The following is a 22,494-nucleotide window of genomic DNA, read 5'->3' as shown; positions in this document are numbered from 1 at the left end:
TAAGCTTTCAAATTATTATTGCACGTACAGAAATGATGTATGTTTTTTAATATTGATTTGACGATTAAAACCAGAACTGTGTGTGTGTATATATATATATATATATATATATATATATATATATATATATATATATATATATATATATATATATATATATATATATATATATATATATATATATATATATATATATATATATATATATATATATATATATATATATATATATATATATATATATATATATATATATATATATATATATATATATATATATATATATATATATATATATATATATATATATATATATATATATATATATATATATATATATATATATATATATATATATATGTGTGTGTGTGTGTGTGTGCACATATCAGCTGTTGGTATTTACTCTCAGCGTTTTAAGCGGCCTTTACACGAGACAATATTATTGTCAATACAAGGAGTATTGACAATACTTTTGATCGTGTTGTGGAAACTTCATTGGATTGACGAAAATATTGTCAAAAAATCAGAACTGCTCATCAATCCAACAATACTTTCTCTCCAGAGAGGAAACGGTCAAATTGTACTTGATGAAACTGTCCGGATTACTATGACAAATTGTGACCTTTTTTTTAAATAACTATTTATTGGAATATGAGTTAAAATTAAATTATTAAGAGGTATTAATTGGGTGATTGGCCACAAACAACTTTTCAGCCCTACACTGAGCTAAATTTTCTTTTTCACATTATATGATATTCTAATGATTTTGCACTATTAGCATTTCCCATAATAGTTACAAGATGTGTTCAACATCATGTCAAATATATGAGATAATCTTATGAAACATAAAACTCTTCTTAACGTTATTTTTACAGGATTTCCATATAACGAATGAAATTTCCAGTCTGAGTCAAATTGATTGGCGCGTCTTATAACCATTACTAGATATCCGCACAACATACATTGGAACAATTTATGAAGCGCATATTATATTCACATCGATTTTATTTAGATAGGTTCATATATACCATATGACTAGTTTTATAAAATTTATATATATATATATATATATATATATATATATATATATATATATATATATATATATATATATATATATATATATATATATATATATATATATATATATATATAATCGCCAACTACTACTTTTCTTTGAGGATTCAAGTTTTACTAGTATTCCGTTCGGTAAGGGAGCACCTCATGATATTTGCGAAAGAGAAGTGAGATCCCGAGACTGAAAATAAAAATGAATCTTACTAGACAGATAGAGTAATGAAATGTACCGGATATATATTTAATGGTCCGTTAACGCATATCCTTGAACGAAGTTGGATGAGCTGTCTTGTCAGCGATTTAAAATTACATTGAGATGTGGAACTTCCTGAAAAAAAAAATGGTCTGGAGCAGTTGATGAATATCGAAGACACAACTATTTCTTCAGCTTCAAGCAGTACGATTCACGACTTCCATCGGATTTCCATATAAAATATATGGGATATTTTTATAACTTTCATTATGATAACGTCCATTCAGATTTGACGTACACATTAAATAAAGATTATAAGTTTCCATATAATTTCTATGAATTATATTCTGCATATGATTCATATGACAAATCTAATGAATATAAATAAGATTTTCATTTCAGTGTATTATATATATGATTTGGTTATTATATACCATGAGGACATTATTTGCTTCCGCAATTCTGAGATTTTTGTGTAGGGAAAATTCTAAAACCTACTTGTATTGTGTAATGGGGAAAAGGAACTTATACTTACTAACTAATACAGAGAGCGAATCGATTCAATTGAAGATTGCATCGATTTTTGTCGGACAAATTGTGACCTGTTATTCTTTGGTCATAATGTAGTTCCTTAATGTAGTCCAGCTTGAATATATTTTTTGAATATTGTAGATTTTTGTTTCCTTTCATTGTCAGTAAATGGCTAAGTAGAATTTAAACGTCAATCGCGTTTTTAGTCTGTGTTTACACGTTTGAGTTCTGCTTAATAGCAGAGGATGGTGTCAAAAGTAGGGCTTATTTATTTGTTTAATTATTTATTTTATTTATTCATTCATCTATTTATTTGTTTATTTATTTATTTATTTATCTATTCAAAATTTATTTATTTACATATTCATTTATTTATATTCATCAATTTATATATATCTTTGTTATTGGTCAATACAATTCATATATCAAATCATATTACATATTTATATAATAAAAGGAAACAAGAGTAGTAGTTACAAACACTTATCAAGACTAGGGATGTCGGAAATTTCGAATTACTCGATTATTCAATAATCGAGTATAATTTTGAAACTAATCGCTTGAAAATTATTCGATTATCTAGGTTATTAATCGATTACTCGATTATTACTATGGGATTTTTTTAATTATTCGATTAGCTCAATAATCGAATATTAGTTTTAAGGCTATTCGATTAAATATTACTCGATTATCTGGGTTATTAATCGATTACTCGATTAATCGATCGATATTACGACATCCCTAATCAAGACACCAAAAAGAAAAAAAGTACGGGTGTATAATGTCAGAGACATAACTGGATGTCGTGAATACGAATAAAACTGACACGATTACTTTATACTATCGAATTCGAATTGATAGCTTATCGATTGTGTGAATTGTGAAACTTTGGACGTCGATTATGTCATTTCGGATTTGCATATTTCATTGGAAGAAACTATCAAGATGCTGTACACGATTCATTTCACAGCGAAAAGCGCACGAAGCAAATCAAATTATTTTGAATTTTTACTAAACTGATGATTTTTACCTTCGATTTGCAAAGAAGTAATCTTAATAGTTTTATAGATAACATTCAGAGCCATTAGATCGGCTGATTGCATATAATGTCTACTTATCGTTTTTCGTTTTCTTTCTCTCCAATGCAAACGACCAGAAGCTCAGTTGCATGATGCAATCGCTCGTGTTTGAGTTGAAACTAGCTTTTCGTACAAACCGCAAGACATCCGCTCGCAGTGCCAAAAGACGCCAAACTGAATCAATTGTTCTCAAGAGGTTTCTTTTACGTGATTTCGTTTGTAGCTTTTTCACAAATGGGCGGTTCCAACGGCCACACATATAGGCACTTTGCATATTTCATTGAAAGAAACTATCAAGGTGCAGTACAGGAATCATTTCTGTCTTTTGAAAGGACCAAATTGTAGAATTCTCTATGATATTTAGCACAGTTCGGAACATTTTTCTCGAACGATTTTCGCACAGCGAAAAGTGCACGATGCAAATCAAATTGTTTTGGATTTTCACTAAACTGATGATTTCTACCTTCGATTTGCAAAGAAGTAATCTTAATAGTTCTTTAGATAACATTTAAAGCCATTAAAACGGCTGATTTTATACAATGTTGTCTACTTTTCGTTTCTTGTTTTCTTCCTCTCCAATGCACAGCACCAGCAGCTGATGCAATCGTTCTTGATTGAATTGAAACTAGCTTTGCGTACAAACCGACACATCCGCTCGCAGTGCCAAATGATGCAAAACTGGTTTAATGCGTCTTCTCGCCTTGACGACCGGAAGGCAAAAGAAAACTACGACCTTTCGATTTGATTTTTCGATTTCTCTATCACGTACCAAATCAATAAGGTCCTTCATGGTCCCCTGCTCCACCCAGTTCCAATGTGCCAGCTTCCGTAAACCAGCATTTGTTGCACCTTTCACAATCACTCGCACTACAGCTTCCATTTCCTCATCAGTTCCATAATCACACAGTTTAGCTGTTGATGTCATCCGACGAACAAACTCAATGCTACTCTCTGTAGCCTTTTGTGACATTATAATTAATTTTCCTCTTTGTGCGAGTATACATGTCCTGGATCCAAAATATTCATTAAGTCGCACAATTGCGTTCGCAAATGGAGAAGAATTTTCATCAGGCATCCACGGGGCCGATGAAGTAGTGAGTAAAATATCTATCAGTTTTACACCTGCATTGACTGTTACTGAAAAAAGGTTTCTCTGCAATGTTACTGAACGTTTCACTGCCTACCCAAATCAGAACAAATATCCCCAAGCACGAAGCGGAATTAACATGATGTCATAGGGTTCACAAATATTGAGGGAAAAAGCGTAATCACTCACCTAATGTATTGCCATCATCTTTCCAAAGTTCAACCGGGCCTTATGACTCGGGAGCTGACTCCCTGGGATGCCCTCGAGCTGACATGAATGTGACAAGTCTCGTAGTAAAACTCGCGCTGCTCATGTAGCTGCCGCTGATCTACGTCTGACGTGTGCGTCACCCGCCGTGTTCCCTTGGGTCCGTGAATTGTGGCGTGATGCTGCCAATGACACCTGTTCCACCGAACTTCGACCAGCTCGATTGCGTCCGATTGACCGGTCTATGATTTGCGGAATGGAGGAATCGATTCCGACGGTTGATCCCACCAAAAAGTTCCTCCACGGTTTCCTTGGAACACGCGCGGCGAGGTTTGCCAAGTTTTCCGGTGTGACCGTCGCGGTTACAGCACCAGCGCTCACAGGAACCACTCTACGCTGTGTGATGCGTATATTATCACGTTCGAGCCAAAGATCTCCTGCGAAATGCGGCCGGCCGGGTGTGAGTCCTCTGCGACCGGCGATTGATCGTCCTGTTCGATGCTCTCACAAGGCGAACGTTGTCTCTCCCAGAAGGCGAGAAGAACCTAACCTCCCGGCTTTTCCTCACGATTCACTTTTCTTTTAATTATTTATCGGTCGATGCACTTGCCACCAACTCACATGCGGATCCAACCTCGTCCAACTGTGTGTTGGACTCTCTTTTTTTTCTCCTGACGTATCCGGTGTCTTGTTGGCAGAAAATATTTCGATTTTCAAGCGAGTGTGTGAGGGGTTTTTTCTTTAAACTCAGTGTGTGATGGTACGCTAAACCTGAACACCCTCAATGAACCCAATAAACTATCACCCTCATTCTTGTTTACGGCCGTATGCGATACGTTCGAAAGTATATCAAATTCGTATTCCCGTTTACGTTCGAATCAATCACTATTTTAAACATCGCACATGCATAAAAACAACGCCCATCCAACTTTAAACTATCAGTTCTGGTACAGATTTTAGTTGTAATTAAAAATCTTTGCTATCATTTGTTATTTAACTTGTTTTTTTCGCTGACTTTGTATCTTCATGCTTGCTTACGTCCGTATCGACCATACGACGAACACATGCTTTCGAACGAATGCGAACAAGCCATTCTTGTTTTCACTCGAACGTGTACGAACGCGACTCCTGTGCAAAAGAACGATCGGCAGCGCAGGTAGTTTTTTTTAGGAAGATTCCAAGCATCAATGAAGTGATGAATGCTACATAAGACATAAATATCGTACTCAGGACCAATTTCATTCATGTCGGTAAATGAAATTTTCAAACTAAACTTCATGCAAAATAAAAAAAGTTTTTAAAATAGCAGTCCGATCAGTAGTATCGGCGAGAAATATGTTGCATTTTTCTTGCAATTTCGTCATGTCGATAGTCTCCATATTTATTACATTGGTAAAATCATGCATTTAATATAAAATAAAACATGTTTACCCATGGCGTTTTTTTATGAAGTACTTAATAGATGTAAAATTGATGCGTAAAAACTTTGATCCTCGCATATATTCAAAGGGCTTCCCAGAAAAAAACAGCATTTTACTATACTGCTATGCTTTCTAAATGTTTTATGCAAAACACACATTTATGATTTGATTACAAATCACCTTTAGATTCGAAAATAATTTTGTTAGAAATCGGTTAAACTTTTTTCAATGTGTTCGAACGGTTGATTCGCAACATTAAACTGACGAATCGAAACCACGGCATTTCGTCTATTCGTCCGTAAACGAGAATGGGACTTTCCGTTCGTACGAATGATGTTCGAATACACGTATCGTTTGAAGTTAAACTGCCATACATTTTAGCGTTTCGCATATGGTTAATCACAAGAATTGGACTGATTTCATCAAGACTTAGCATTTATTTGAAGAAGTTTACTGATATTTCAATTTTTTGTGGCAAACGAGTCGCGTTCAAATTCATTCGAGTGAAAACAAGAATGGCGTATTCGTATTCGTTCGAAAGTACCCGTTCGTCGTATAGCGGATACGCACGTAAACAAGAATGAGGGTGTATATCTTACTGTTAGAGTGCCTATAACCAGAGTGACGACATCTCTTCCGTAATGCTGGCAACAATTAAAAACATTCCATTAGCTTTACATTGAATTGACAGGTCATTTGCTCGTTTGGAACTGGTAGCTGTCATTCCAAACAAACAGCTGTCGCCACCCTGATTATAGTCACTCTACTTACTGTAACATGACTTTAAAAACACTGAACTTGAGCTGCTCATTAGAAACGTTAACCAACTCCAGGGAAGAGATCAGAATATCCTTCCAATACTCGTAAGCTCGTTTATCGATTTCCGTTTCACCTTCCGAAGGAATGCATTCGGGAATATTAGGCGTTCCTAACGTCCAATTGTTTATCGAATTCAACAAAGGATTATTTCTTTCTGTAATGCTGGACGCTAATATTGCATCATTTGTAGATGTATCGTTATTCGAATTTTGTTCGCTTGGTAGTTGAATCACAGACTAACAGACATGACAGTATGAGTAAATTCTTATCAAAATAATTTTTCGTGATTCACTAGTTCCACCTATATTGTACTGCGCGAACTATTTACTATCGGTACACCCCTTGTGTTATGTGAAAGTTTTTTTACTAGTTGGTTTCCCCTCGTTTGTCAACACCGATCAGCTGCTTGCAGGGATGCCTGATTTCATCATAATATTTGAAAATGAATCATCACAATAAATTATTGGATTACGTTGATAATATACTTAACTTTTTCAGAGGTGTTGGAAGGTAACCATTTATTTTTCTCAACGTTGCTCATCTAGATTATTTTTTATTGTGTTGGTAATTTTCATCCGAAATTAAGTGGCGGTAGACCAGAAGCAAGTAATTATTGTAACAAAACGGGTTCGATTTTGTATTGCGTTGGAGGATGAGAAGTAGCACAATTATGTATATAGTTTTGGCAATATGTATTAAATCTGTATCCTGCATGAAATTCGCATGGACGTATACAAATCAATACATTACAGGTAATTCTGTATAAATGGCAACTCTGTTGGTAAATGAAAAAAATAAACACAGTCCAGATGACAGACAGGATGTTTTTGCTGGGGTAACGTGGCGACATCATGACATATGCGTGTACTGTCCCAACCAATGGAATATTCGAAATGACCGTTAAAATAATTGAAGAATCTAATTTGAGTATCCTGTCTGTTAGTCTGTGGTTGAATCACTTGTTCACGCTAAACATTATTCTTCGCTAGAGCTTTGGTCAGCTCTTTCAATAACTTTTTTTAGAACGATTTCTGCAACATTCGAGAATGAATCTCATTAAAATCAACTCTCTATGGTAGTTAGCAAAAAAACTAGTAGCTTTGAGTTTCGTCACTTCAGGGAAACTCATTTTAAAGCTTTTTTAAAGAATTTCATCCTCTCAGCGAAATTCATCAATAAAAGAATTTTCGTTTACCGTTCTGTTCGAATTTCGTCCTCTCAGCGAAATTGCCTTAAAAGCACTCAGTTCGAATGACTCACGGTAGAATCTAGCGATCGCATGTCGAACTCAAATTGAAGACAGCATTTCAAATGCTGTTTACTTCTTATGGGTACCCGGCCATTCTGGTATTACTGGAAATGAATGGGCTGATGAGTTGGCTAGAGCTGGTGCAACGAATGATTTCGTTGGTCCTGAACCAGCTTTACCACTTTCAACTAGTTGGATAAAGCACAAGATTTGTTGTTGGGCTGCATCCAAACATGCCAGCTACTGGCGCAGCTTGCAAACTTGCGCTCAGACAAAAGCATTTCTACCAGATTTAAATCTGAAAATGTCAAAGTGTCTACTGCATTTCTCCAAGCATCATTGCAGTATTCTGGTCAGAGCTCTGACTGGACATTGCAAACTAAATTATCACATGGCTACTATTCAACGTGCTGAGTATTATTCGTGTGATTTGTGTGAATGCGATTATGGTACTTCATATCATCTGATATGTAACTGTCCCGCATTGACGCAGCTACGTATCCGGGTTTTTGGTTCTCCATACATGGTTGAGTCTGTGTATGCGGAGCTAAAATTGAAGGATATTCTCTCGTTTCTCACCCAATGTGGTAAGGAGCTATAGTCGGAAGGGTTCATCGTTCTTCCTGGAGTGAATGAATCCCTTCTGTATTCACCTTAAATAGGGTTTAGCAGATTGTTTGGCATCCTTTAGGGGTTACCGAATTTACTTCTGCTCGTACATACTGCGAATCGTTCTGCATTCTTCCGGGAGTGCAGAATGGTGTCGTTTTTGTAAGATCTTTAAATCCTCTCGGAGGTTGGAGGTTTTATTAACAGCAGACTGTTCGGGACCTCGTAGAGGTTCAGAATTTACTTCTGCTTCCACTAAATGTGATCCTCAGCAGATTGTTCAGCATCCCTTAGGGGTGCAGAATTTACTTCTGCTTTTACCATTTCCTTTCAATCCTTCCCTCTTATATATCGGGAAAATGATGCTAAAAACAAATTGATGGCAAGGCACAAATCTCCAAATATCAAGGGGAACGTGCCATTTGAGCCAATTTGTTCTGATTCCTGATTCCTGGCAATATGTATTAAATCTGTATCCTGCATGAAATTCGCATGGACGTATACAAATCAATACATTACAGGTAATTCTGTATAAATGGCAACTCTGTTGGTAAATGAAAAAAATAAACACAGTCCAGATGACAGACAGGATGTTTTTGCTAGGGTAACGTGGCGACATCATGACATATGCGTGTACTGTCCCAACCAATGGAATATTCGAAATGACCGTTAAAATAATTGAAGAATCTAATTTGAGTATCCTGTCTGTTAGTCTGTGGTTGAATCACTTGTTCACGCTAAACATTATTCTTCGCTAGAGCTTTGGTCAGCTCTTTCAATAACTTTTTTTAGAACGATTCCTGCAACATACGAGAATGAATCTCATTAAAATCAACTCTCTATGGTAGTTAGCAAAAAAACTAGTAACTTTGAGTTTCGTCACTTCAGGGAAACTCATTTTAAAGCTTTTTTAAAGAATTTCATCCTCTCAGCGAAATTCATCAATAAAAGAATTTTCGTTTACCGTTCTGTTCGAATTTCGTCCTCTCAGCGAAATTCTTATTGATATTTATTTTTAATTATCATTATTTCGTTCTCCCAGCGAAAATTCTATCTTCAAAACGATTTTTTATGCTTACATCTTGGGCATTGGAGGTTCTCCTTGATCTGCGCCATTGTCGCAACTGTCTCCTGCCACGGAGGACTTTTGGTCAGCCATCAGGTGTTGTTCGTAGCACTACGTTAAACCAACTGATCCGGAGCGGTTGGTAGGCCTCTCTCAAGCAGAGATGCCGGGTAAAAATTTCGAATATTTGCAGACTTGGTGGAAAAAGTCTGCAAATCCAATAAATAATCTTTAGTCAGCAAGTATGTCTTGCAGGCAGCAGTTTCTCTATAAAGTATGATACGCAAAACTGACTTGGCGAGCAAAAAAAAAGAGGTCGCGGAAATTTCAAAAGTCTGTAAAACTCTCGATTTTCAAAAGACTGCAAAAGTCTGCACAACAAAAAAATGTCTGCAGCACTACACACGAAATCTGGCATCTCTGCTCTTAAGTAATTCTTTTCACAGAGTCTCCTGTTAGTGTTGCGTCTTAGGTGTTGCCCGATGCGATGCTGTCACGATGGTTTTCCTCATTATCTTTATTTCTGATAGGCAACAACTATTTGTGAAATAGTTGTTTTGTATATTTATGATTGAAATAATTTATGCGAAGGAAGATGTATTTCGAGCAAAAGAACACTATTGATTTGTAGTAGCATTTATTACCATATTCCATTATTTCATTTTTATTTTTTTTTATTTATTTGAATTTTTTGCCTGGCTCTATTTCCTACACAATGAGGAGACAAAATGTTTCCACTGCAAATCAAATAGTCATAAATCATTGGATCCAAACTGCCCAGAACGTGCAAGGCAAGCCAGTATCGATCTTTTGACAAATTACATAGAATTTACAATACTAAAAGACTCATACGCGAAATCCACGGCTGGGAAAAGCACAAAGAACCTCAATAACACTCTCCATGAAAGCTCAATTGCGAATAAATTGGTAGGAGGAAACACTCGCAATGATCAAACCGAGAATAGAACGGGTAAAAGAATGCTCTTCGAACCAAAACCAACTGCAAGCAGAAAAAAAAAATGCAAACAGGAATGCTAAAACTAATGCAATGAGCTTTTATTCAGTTCTAACAGACTAACAGACATGACAGTATGAGTAATTCTTATAAAAATAATTTTTCGTGATGCACTAGTTCCACCTATATTGTACTGCGCGAACTATTTACTATCTGTACACCCCTTGTGTTATGTACAAGTTTTTTTACTAGTTGGTTTCCCTTCGTTTGTCAACACCGATCAGCTGCTTGCAGGGATGCCTGATTTCATCAAAATATTTGAAAATAAATCGTCACAATAAATTATTGGATTACGTTGAAAATATATTTAACTTTTTCGCGATGTTGGAAGGTAACCATTTATAAACAATGTTGGAAGGTAACCTTGTCATAAACAATTAATAGAAACCGATAAATTTACATACCTTGAAAAGATTTTCGTTGAACACAAAAATATATATGATCAAATATCGCCGCGTGTGCCCATAAGAATTACAAAAAAGGGCAAATACTTTTTCCAATTTAAAGAGAATGTAGAAACAAAAACATGGTTTTTCGACAAAAGTATAACAAACGAACAAACACGAATTCTTAATAGAACGTTATCTAGACATATTTTTTCGAAATACTATCCAAGATAAAAATTCAAGATGATAGTGACTACGATCTTTGTGGTGAACCTGAAACTAGCGACCATGTTATATTATGTTGCACTTTCCAAAATTTGGAAGAATTAGATCTGAATTTAACTTCGATTGCAAATTCAGAAATTTGATTAATATATTTAAAACAAAAAACGATCTATCATATACGAATAACCGATTTTTTTAAAGAGATAAAGATTGAACTAAGAATAAGCAAAAATGGAACTGAAAACTGAGGGCATATTCAGGAGTGTTCTAGTTCTAGATGCATAATTTATGTCAGTTTTAAAATTTAAATCAAGGAATTATAACAAAATAAACTGGCAGCCCCAGCAGCGTTTTATATGTGTTTCAAATATAGAAAAAATAGAACGGCAATGTATACCAGTTTTAAATTTGACAGTAGAACTGGTCGAATATATAAATCTAAAACGGATTGCTGGGGATACGTTTGCTTCAGTTTCATTTACATTATAGACCACCCATATGAATCTTGCAGCTGCTGAATTTGCTCTGAGCATATCACTCGATGCAATTGGCTGAATAATCAGTAAAATGTTTGCACACGACACGTGAAAAATAACAGGGCAATATAGTCATGGTAACTGCGCCCTCAAATACGGCTGACACCCAGAGTTGCCATTATAAAATCTGTGTTTCAACTTGAAAAATCTGTGTTGCATATTTTCGATCGTAATCTGTGAAAAACATTTTGAAAATCTGTTATTTTTATGAAATATTCATAGAAATCTGTGAATTTTGAAAAAAATTGTGTTCTGTGACACAGAATCTGTATGGCAAAATAGCAAAAAATATCTGTGGTTTTACAGAAAATCTGTGAATATGGTAACTCTGCTTATACCTATGTCGGCTAACAGAGATAAAGAGGAGAAGAAGAAGATAATTTTGTATATTTCTAATTTCTAAATACCGAAATCAACAAACTTTTGACCAAATCAATTGAGAACTGTTACCTTATCGTACCATCAGCATCCAAGGAAAAAGAGCGAGTTTGTGAAATATTCGCCTGCTACGACATGATAAGTCGATAATTGGAAAATGAATTATATCGTTTTAGATTGTAATTGTCTTTTGGTTAAACAAATCGTCACATAGTTGCGTGGTCTTAATTCAATCAGATCTCATTGTGTCATGGATGAAATTGATAATATAATTTTTCATTCACTACGACAAATTGGATGGTAAGTCAGAATATAATGTTTTTACAAGAGTGAAATTTATTAAATCCTCTTCAGCACTTTTGACGAAGAAATCAAAAGTTTGGATGATATGAGTCCTTCACAATTGATTCCTATTGTGTCAAAATGTATTACATCGATAGACTCCAGTCTGGATTTACCAAAAACATTACCCTCAGGAATGGCTCAACGATTCACAACTACAGCTAGTTTAGCAGAAGCTTGCAGGGTAACAGCTCTACACATTGAACCTTGAATTTGAACCGTTTTTTTATCTAATCCAATTTGCAGCAAATCGGTTACCGCAGAGAAATTGGATATCAGACATTTCTTTACTCTAATGTAATCGAAGTTCGTCGCGTAATGATGTTTTTGATCGAACGACTACCTAAAAGTTCTTCTGACGAGTCCGAAGGAACAGGTCAACCTGTTGATGATACGACGGAGTTAGAAAATAGAATTACTGCCAAACTAAAATACCAACTACGAGCACCTTGGATACCGGAGTTTTGTCGAGTTGTAAATCTAGATTATTTGCCCAATACAACCAGCAATGCGTTGCAAGCCCGAATCGGGTTCCGACCATTTCTTCCGAAAAAAATCTATATTCCATTAGTATTGGAAGGTTTGTATTTGAGTTTGTTTTTACTCTATTCAAAAGGTTTCTATCTGGTAAAAACTGGTTCGTCTAATCATAAGTTTGACAAATTCATATGTTGATCCTTAACCCACAGAAATCACTGAACTTCTATCTCGTCACAATGTTTAATTATTAGATGAAGACAGTCTGGTGCCTTCGGTGATAGCGACTAATGATGGATCCATCAAATCTAAATATTCAACTGATAATGTGAATCGCTACAAAGGGGAAGATTTATCAGCAAACGGAAAGTTGATTCAATATTATGGGTCTATTGAGAAGTTAACTAATCGAAAGACAAACAACATTTCATTCACTCCCCCAGTCAAATCGGTACCAATAAGTTTGAAGTCGGAGATAAACCCTCTGGAATCGTTGCAGTTGGAAATAGAACAGACACAAACAGAAATTGAGCGTCTCGTAATACAGTGTGATGATCTAAAAGTCGGATGTAAATATTTAGATAAGACGGTAGATGATCATTGGGCAACAGTAGCTAAGCTGAAAAACGAAAAGAAGTTTAAAGAACGTACCCAAATTTTACTCGAAGATCCTGATGTAAACGTTACAAAACTCGAAGGAATTATAGCGGCTGGTGGGGAGCGAATGCAAAAATTGCAAGATCAATGGAAAGCGCATCGAGCGCCGCTACTGGCAACGATGGACTCACATATAGCAATAAATTCGAATAAAAAGGTAAACTTGGAAATGTCTTGAAATAAAAATGCATCAATAAATGTATATAATTTGATGTTCGTACATAACATTGAGGTTTATATTGCAGTCAAAAGTTCAACCACTTTTACAGCAAATAGATGTCACTCACCAAAAGTGCGAGCAGCTAGTTAGCGACTTGCAAACCAAATGTGCAATGCATCTTCGTCTTCAAAAAGAGTTAGAGAAACTTGATAAGACGGTTAATCGAACAGCATATACAAACCGAATACTGGAGATCATTGGCAATATCCGCAAGCAGAAGACTGACATTGATAAGATCTTACATGATACGCGCTTGTTGCAGAAAGACCTCAACATTATAACGGGGCAACTCGATCGCCAGTTCACCGTGACAGATGATCTTATTTTTCGGAATGCAAAGAAAGATGAACATTCGAAACGGGCGTACAAACTATTGGTTACGTTGCACTCGGATTGTGCGGAGTTAATAGGACTGGTACAAGAAACTGGTTCGGTTAAGCGAGAAATACGTGATCTAGAAGATCAAATTGAAAATGAAAAGACAAGGAATACAGTGACGAACCTAGCTCAGATAACAAACGATGTAATTGAAATGAAAAACGAGAGTGAACGATTGGAGGTAAGCATACGAAGACTAGAAGAAGCCTCCAGTCTGCAACCAAAATGATTAAATTTAATTGTATTGAGATGATTTTAAGTTTTTGCACAAAACGAAGATGGTACGAGATACTCACCAAACACTAAAGTGCCCAATAAAACGGGTTTTGTTTATTTTTTAACCTAAATTGACTCTTACATAGTTACAAAATACTCCTAACCCTGCCGTTGGCGAACCTCTGGTGGAACGTAATCTTCGTCAACAACTCGTGGTTTTTTCTTTTTGCCGAACCATCGCTTTGGATAAAACACCTTTTTGCTGTCAATTTGCAAATCAATGTTGTCCTCATTCTCGAAGAACCAAAGTTTCTGCTCTTCCTGTTCCATGTCTTGGGTCATTCGTTCGATATCTTGGATACGTTTGGCGCGGTTCAATCGAGCCAATTCTGTTTCAAGACGTTGCTGCCTTAGTTCGCACCACTTGTTGTACATCTGAAAAAAAAATCTGCAAAATGAATTAATGCTATCTTCTGTGAAATATACCAACCTTTTTCTGTTGTTCGATTTGTTTCTGTTCATCATTTGCAACAATTTGGTCGATGTTTTCAATTAATATTTGTTCGAAACTGCAATCGTTAATTTTCATCTGAACGTCATCGGTTTCCAATAAATTTGTTAGATTCACATAGTCTACGTTATCCTTATGTTCATGGCCTTCAAGAAAAGTTTTTACTAATTTCAGTACCTCTACGTTGAATTTGGCATCAGTATTTAATCGAATTAATTCTATTGCTTCTGCATACTTTTCATATAAAACTAAACCCAGTAGCTTACAACTGCTACCAACGAGTTCTTCACTGTTTAATCCAAGTAGAAAGAATGTTTTACCAAGCAGCAGTTTGGAATCTTTTATGTCAAAATGGTCATCGAAGAACTCGTTACGAATAAACTTCACACGCACTTTAATTTCTTGCTTTTTCTTCTTTTTCCCTTCGATCGATTCTTCAAGTGGTGGTGGCACCAAGTCATCAAAGTGATCGATTTTACCTGATTTTACATATCGGTAGCATGCATATAAAGCAAGCGACCGTGTAATCGGATTTGTAAAGTCTTCCTGTAGTCCTAATAATGTGGCGATCCGAGCAGCCCATTTGAAATCATTAGTAGTGATCAACCGGTGCAGCGTTAGATTAGCTGTAAATTCATCAAAGAATATACCATATGCTAGACGATTATTGAGTAACTCGATCAATTCCGCGTAGTGACCATGATCAACGTAGTTCCGAATGATTGCGTGATGAGTGGAATCAAATATATTTGAAGCCTCTTCGGTAAGACGAAATTTTGCCATAAGATCGGCCACTTCCTCGACATGAGAATCATCTGCAAGTTTGTTGGTGTAAATATCAATGTCAATTGCGGACACTTTAACTTTCTGGTGGAACTTCTGCTCCAACTCGTAGTACAGGGAATCGTGGTTGATCTTTTCTAAAATCGGTGTCGTTAATCGAGCATGCCATGCCTCTTGACACGAATATGCGTCTGATAGGAAAGTACGACGTATTACAAATCTCTTCACAGATAGGTTTGATATAATAATACGTTTAAACATTGTTCGGAGCAAATTAAACTTGAACTTCTTTACACGAGTCCACACTCCACACCTGAAACAAGACAAGACAGCTCGCGTTACGGGCTTGGCAGTGCTGTCAACTGTTTTTAAAAAAATCAGAATTTGGCGGAAAAATCTATCTGTACAATATCTTTCTCGAAAAATCAAACATCGATTTAGTGCGGAAACTGATTTTGCAACCAAAAAAAAAAGGTCGCTCGACCTGGTTAACCCCTGTGGAATCCAACACAAAAACTGAAAAACGGTTTTTATCTGTATGAAAATTGAAATATCGGTATTTTGAGAAAGCATATCTGTATTCCTGTATCGATTTCTCGGTATTTATACCGATTTTTGGACTCGATACAGGAATACAGATATGCTATCTCAAAATACCGATATTTCAATTTTCATACAGATAAATACCGATTTTCAGTTTTTGCGTTGGATTCCATAGGGGTAAACCTACTTTTTTTTTGTCGCAAAATCAGTTTCTGCACTAAATCAATGTTTGATTTTTCGAGAAAGATATTGTACAGATAGATTTTTCCGCCAAATACAGATTTTTGGAAAAAAAAAAAACAGTTGACAGCACTGGAGCCCATTTCACGTTTTTGGTGTTGAACTGTTTTCGTTACCACAGGGTCATTCTCATCCAATTTCGCAGTGTTTGCAGCAACATTAGTGGAAAGGTCTAAAGGAAATTTAAACTCAAAATAAACTAAATTCAACAAATAATATTATTTTATTTTACGTATACACGTATACAAATTTTCGTAGTATTAGATCGTCATACTTCGGCTATCATATTTCTTTTTGCGGGATTTTTTAGATACGCCAGAATTCAGACGAAACGAAATGAATCTGATAATAACTGCTTGTTGGAATTGAATGCAATGAAAAACGTTATCAGGTAGTACGGTCATTTCCATTTCAATTTTTCTTTGCAAATTAGTTTCTGATATATACTACAAGATACCAATAAGTTATAGGTGCTTTAATTGGTTCCAGTTTTTTTGCTTATTGAAGGTACTCTATATAGATATTTATAAAATCTCCAAATGTTAGATAACTCAATACCACACAAAATACGACGGAATTTTTGTTAACATAACAAGTTTTATTATTTGAATAATGGATTGTGAATAATATGCATTAATGGTTAAAAAAATTGGCTGCACTGCCAATGTCACCTCCCTCTCAGCAGGCGATTCTATTTTGTTGATCGTTGAGCGCTTATTGAACGACATAGGGTAACAGAGGTATTTTGGCCACTTCATATATTTTGGACCACCTAACAAACTATATGGATTCAATCGATCTTAGGTAACCCATGTTGCATCAGTTTGAAGCTAATCACATTAAATTACCTATTGCGGAAGGATTTTTCAAGCGGGCCAAAATACCTCTGTTACCCTACTGCACGAGATATTCGTTCAGTTTGATGGAACGGTTTGTTGTTTTTTTCTCTCACAAAAATAGTGTGAAATCTAGGAATATAGGCATTATAGCAAGGTGCTGTGCCATAAAACAGTGTGACAGACATGAAATGTCAGTAAGTCACAAAAGAACGAAGAAGAAGAAGAAGAGGAATATAGAAAGAAGATTTGTTGTTATTCTACGTGAAGTAGAAGTATTGTACAGGTATGTAGTGTTAGTTTAAAAAATAAGTGGAAAAAACTTCGGAAATTCTGCAGTAAAACTATTCCAACGGGGCTCCAACTCCTCATATTAAAAATGGCTCAACAATGGATCTCTGTCTGCCGGGTTTCTTGAACGAAAAAAATGGCATTCGGTTCAACGGTCTGTTTCAAAATTGGCAGACGAAGCAGAGCTGCCAACTATACCGATTTCTCGGTATTTATACCGAATTTTGGACTCGATACAGGAATACAGATATGCTCTCTCAAAATACCGATATTTCAATTTTCATACAGATAAATACCGATTTTCAGTTTTTGTGTTGGATTCCATAGGGGTAAACCAGGTTTTGACTGTAACTTGCATTCTGCTAGCAGGTGCCACTGTATGAATTTAAATGTACCTTTTACCAACGAAGCAGATGTATGCTTCTGTGGCTCAGTCTATTAACAGACGTACTTGCGATCTAATGAATCTCGGTTGAAGTCGCGACGGTTGCTATCAGTATTATTTTTTTATTGCAACGAATTTCATGCATAAAGTTTTAGACACAATATTAAATGTTCTTCCACGTAAATTTGCGTGAACTGCGACGCCCCTTTTATGTGCATCTAATAAGATGTAAAATCACAAGGTTTTTTTTTAAGTGTTTGTATTTTTACCAGCATCAGCCGGTACAGCCACCTATCGGAAAACGGCGGAAGCAAAGTTGTAATAATTAATATTTTTGTTAAAAACAAAAAAAAAACACTTTTTTGATTGTTACTCTCCCATCTTCAATCATAGTGCAATAAACTACATCAGTTGTATTGTAACCTGCATAACAGATTCCAATATATGTTTTCTTTTGAAACCATCGATACTTACAATCATTAATTACTCCTTTCATGGATTTGCTTATTTATATTACTAATTATAAAAAGGGATTCCCACATTGAACTGAACTACCCTAAGCCTACATTCAAAATCAAATTAAAACTGTTTCCAAATATCCCTCCCTGATGTCCAATCCTATGCCATTCCGACAGCAACCGTTAGCACCATCTAAGTGCGTTTCTCGTCGACCTGCACATTTCACGAGCGTCTTCCGAGTGACAGTTTCTACCCGGACTTCATTTGACTGAAAACAACCGACGAGGCACATGCAGAGGAGATTGATGGTGACTCGAAGAAACGCGTGTGGTCAAGTACGCCACTGTGCTTCCTGTGCGGCTGCCGGTTCCAGTTTGGAAGATAGTCTCGATCGATTTGTGTTTCACCGGGGTAGCAGTGTTTTTGACCGAGGACCAACTTTAAGAAAAAAGTCCGGTCTACCAGTTCAGTTTGTGGAAGTGCCTCGAAGGCCAGAAGAAAAGCGTGTGGTCACGTACAAAACAGTGGATCCCGTTACGCTGTCGGTTCCAGTTTGGACGGTTACCTAGGAAGATCCCCACCAGTGCGGCGATTTATCGAAGAACGCCGTCGGAAAAAATTTGTTCTGGATCAGGTCCGTCGTCTAGTGAGTGCCATCGACCGCCATATTGGAGCGAACAATCACACACGAGGATATTCCGACGTCATCTCGATGTTCGTTGGTCCCGGTGTGTCGCTCTTGTGGACGTACCAGAAAGACGGAGAAACAATCATACGTGTCGATATTCCGGTGAGATTGTAAAGATCAATCGGTCCACGTGTGCCATCTGTCGTAGGAAGATGACGAGACTGCCACGAGGTTCAGCTACGGTTTGACATTCCCACCATTTAAATCCCTAACCAACTCAACATAAATATGAATAAACTCCCATCTATCATGTGAATCATCCGTTATTTTATATATATAATTAGAATCAGTCCCTTCTGGGTTTTTCGGTCCGCTCAGAAAATATTGTATTCCTCCTGTGAGATAGTCCGCCCTGAGACGAATTTGGAAATTAAGTAAGAAATAACTTACAGTATGTTACAATAATCAGAAAATAAAAATATCAAGATAAGCACTTCTGGAGAAAATTGATGTTTTCAAGATATAAGGAAAAGTTTTTTTTCTCTGTGTATACATCCAGCTGACGTTTATCGACGTATTTTTGGTTTTTGCCAACTTTTGTATGGAGAGGCATCACTGTGCACCGTCCCAGGACAAAATATGTTCGGCCGGACCATTGAGTCCGAATTGATCACTCTAAGCTGACTTCTGTGTTTTAGAAACTTGTATTAGAAATGTTGCCTTAATCCATCGGGCGTGGTTATGAGGATTGTGGTTTTTGTACCACACCTTATCTCCAGCCATCAGATTATCCAAAGGACTTGCTACATGAATAGCAGAATTTTCCTTTGACATAACCACATCATTTGGTTTTTCCTGTGGTGCATGCGATGTTAGTGGTGTTAAATAGTGTGTTTTTCTTGGATGGATTAAATCAATTAGCGTCTCAGGTGTGCAGGAGAAAATTTTCTCTGACGGGAATCGCCCATCGCTAGTCATGCAATTACGAAAATTAAATAAAAATAAATTAATCTGGTCTTCCAGATCCAACTCACTTATATCTGGTTCAAGCAAAAACACCTCTTTAACCGTCCTTACAAGTCTCTCGGCTTGACCATTATTTGCCGGGTTATACGGAGGACTCTCATATACTTTGATATCCTGCTTTTCAAGAAATTTTGTAAAAACTTGTGAGTTGAATGGAGGACCACCGCCTGAAACTAGAACATCAGGTAATCCATAGCGAGCAAAATATGCTACTATCTTTTTCAAAACCTGGCCTGTATCTGTGCCTCTCTTTATCCACTCAATTTCCACCCACTTTGAGAAACTATCCACCAAGAGTAGGAAGGTGTGATGTTGGAAATAAAAAAAATCAATGTGTATACGACTAAAAGGTCTAGTAGTAGGAATCCATTTGGATTGTTTCTTTTGTTTTGGTATTATCGCCATGCCGTTGCATGCATCACAATTTGAGACAAACTTTTCAATGTCTCCATTTATACCAACCCAATAAATAAATCGTCTTGCAAGTTGCTTCATTTCAACTACGCCCCGTGGTTAGCATGTAATAGTTTTAAAAGCTCGCTTTGCAGCGATTGTGGCACCATTACCCTGTCTTGATAAAGTAAGCACTCGTCAAACAATTCTAAAACATGCTGATGTCTGCAAAGCGCTTGTCAATTCGTTTTGGCCAACCACGTTCCATATAATCAATAATTTCTTGCAGAAATTTATCGTTCTTTGTCTGAGAAGCAATCTTGCTATGATCAATTTGAAATTCTTGCCCAAAATTGATACTTTTAATAATTTCTTTATCATAATTACTTGGAACCAATTGCTCTAAAGGGAATCTGGAGCAAAAATCCGCGTTTCCCATTTGGGCAGAGGGTCCATATTTAATTTCAAAGTTATAAATGGAAAGTTCTAAAATGTATCTCTGTAATCTAGTAACATAAATTGAATGTTTACCTACCTTCCCAAATATTCCCACTAAAGGCTTATGATCAGTATAAACATAAAAAAAATTCCCATAAAGGTATTTATGAAACTTTTTAATTGTGGACACCAAAGCTAAAGCTTCTAAATGTAAAATTGGGAATTTGAAGAAAATGAAATGAAACAAATCGGTTTCTCAACTTCATCAATAATATGAGCAATTACTCCTCTTAAACCGTACCCTGAAGCATCAGAAACTACTGCTATGGGCTTCAAAGGGTCATACAACTCCAAAATATTAGCCCTTAACAAGGACTGTTTACTTTCCTCAAAAGCTTTGTCACAATTACTATCCCAAATATATTTAACATTATTCTTCAAAAGATTGTATAAATGGTACAGCTTTGAAGACAGATGTGGAATAAATTTATTATAATAATTTATAAGTCCTAAAAAGGACTTTAATTCTGTAACATTCTTTGGAATTTTAGCCTTCTGTATAGTAGTAATCTTTTCCGGGCAAGGCATTAACCCGTCTTCACTTATTATATGGCCTAGATATTGAAGTTCTGTAACAAAAAATTTACACTTTTCAAAATTAACTTCAATATTAGCTTCAGCAAGTCTTTTTAAAACAACGAAAAGTTTTTGTTTGCAATCTTCTACACTATCTCCTGCAATAAGCACATCGTCCAAATAACGATAAACATATTCTAAACCCTTTAATACTTGGTCCATCACTTGCTGGAAGATGGACGCACTAGATGATGCCCCTTGTGGCAGTCTATTGTAAGAAATGAACCCTTTATAGTATTTATTACCATGAATTTTCTTGATTTCTTAGAGAGTGATAACTGGGTATGTGCGCCTTCTAAATCTAATGCGCAAAAAACCTTACAACCTGCTAAACTAGCTAATAAATCTTGAGCTGTATTGGGAATTATAACTTTATTAACAGATACCTTGCAATCTATTACAAGTCTGATTTCATTATTTTTCTTTGCTACCACTACTACTGGTGAAGCCCATTGATTGGTTTGAATAGGAGTAATTACTTTCTCTCTCTCCAGCTTATTTAAATACTCTAAAACTTTATCACTTAAACAATAGCGAACGTCATATGCTTTTTCAAAAATTGGTATATCTGATTTCAGCTCCAAATCAGCTTCATAACCAAGAATTGGTAAAGAAAAATCTTTTTTAAATAAATTTCCAAACTTTTGTTTTATTTCAGAGACAATTATGTCACTGCTAATTTCAGAAAGATTATTAATTTTTGAAAAATTTGAGAAAAATGTTCTCCAGTTTGGAATGAAGGCATCCAACCATGGTCTGCCAAAAAGAGGAATGAAACAATTTTTGAAATTTAGTACTAATAGTTTCAAATTTTCATGTTTTTCCTTAAAGTCAACTTTGACTTTAACCTCTTCAGCTATTATCAGCCAACAACAATCAATTGTTTAGAGGATTTCTGTAAAGATTTATTAAAAAGAGAAAAATACTGTGTTTTACTAATAACAGAAACGGAAGAACCACAGTCAACCTCCATTTCCAGTTGTTTATTCTCTACATTCACCTTTACCAAACATGGTTCATTTATTTTGTTAATCGATGTCACATTCATGCATTCCAAATTACCTTCGTCTGAATCATCGCTGTCAGACTCCTCGGTCCTCATATGGTTCATCAATTCTGAAATATTCTACGTGATCGTACCTGACGTCCCAGGTTTC

General features: G+C 35.9%; 2 protein-coding genes across 2 annotated transcripts; one reads left to right on the top strand and one right to left on the bottom strand.

Annotated features, from left to right (window-relative positions):
* The first annotated feature begins 11,811 nt into the window (after positions 1 to 11,811).
* On the top strand, positions 11,812 to 14,293 carry LOC131436435 (coiled-coil domain-containing protein 22 homolog). The gene is made up of 6 exons (XM_058605155.1): positions 11,812 to 11,986; positions 12,055 to 12,178; positions 12,233 to 12,404; positions 12,467 to 12,800; positions 12,952 to 13,511; positions 13,600 to 14,293. Exons 2-6 carry the CDS (start codon positions 12,129 to 12,131, stop codon positions 14,179 to 14,181), a joined length of 1,698 nt encoding a protein of 565 aa, XP_058461138.1. The 5' UTR covers positions 11,812 to 11,986; positions 12,055 to 12,128; the 3' UTR covers positions 14,182 to 14,293.
* On the bottom strand, positions 14,256 to 15,804 carry LOC131436436 (uncharacterized). The gene is made up of 2 exons (XM_058605156.1): positions 14,659 to 15,804; positions 14,256 to 14,603 (listed from the first exon to the last, which is right to left on the bottom strand). The coding sequence occupies exons 1-2, from the start codon at positions 15,721 to 15,723 to the stop codon at positions 14,328 to 14,330; spliced, it is 1,341 nt and encodes a 446-aa protein (XP_058461139.1). The 5' UTR covers positions 15,724 to 15,804; the 3' UTR covers positions 14,256 to 14,327.
* Between the last annotated feature and the right edge of the window lie 6,690 nt (positions 15,805 to 22,494).

This window comes from Malaya genurostris, chromosome 3 (assembly GCF_030247185.1).
Source record: "Malaya genurostris strain Urasoe2022 chromosome 3, Malgen_1.1, whole genome shotgun sequence".
Taxonomy (NCBI): Eukaryota; Metazoa; Arthropoda; class Insecta; order Diptera; family Culicidae; genus Malaya; species Malaya genurostris.
Note: the sequence above shows the minus strand (reverse complement) of the source record. Positions and strands in the feature narration are given on the sequence as shown.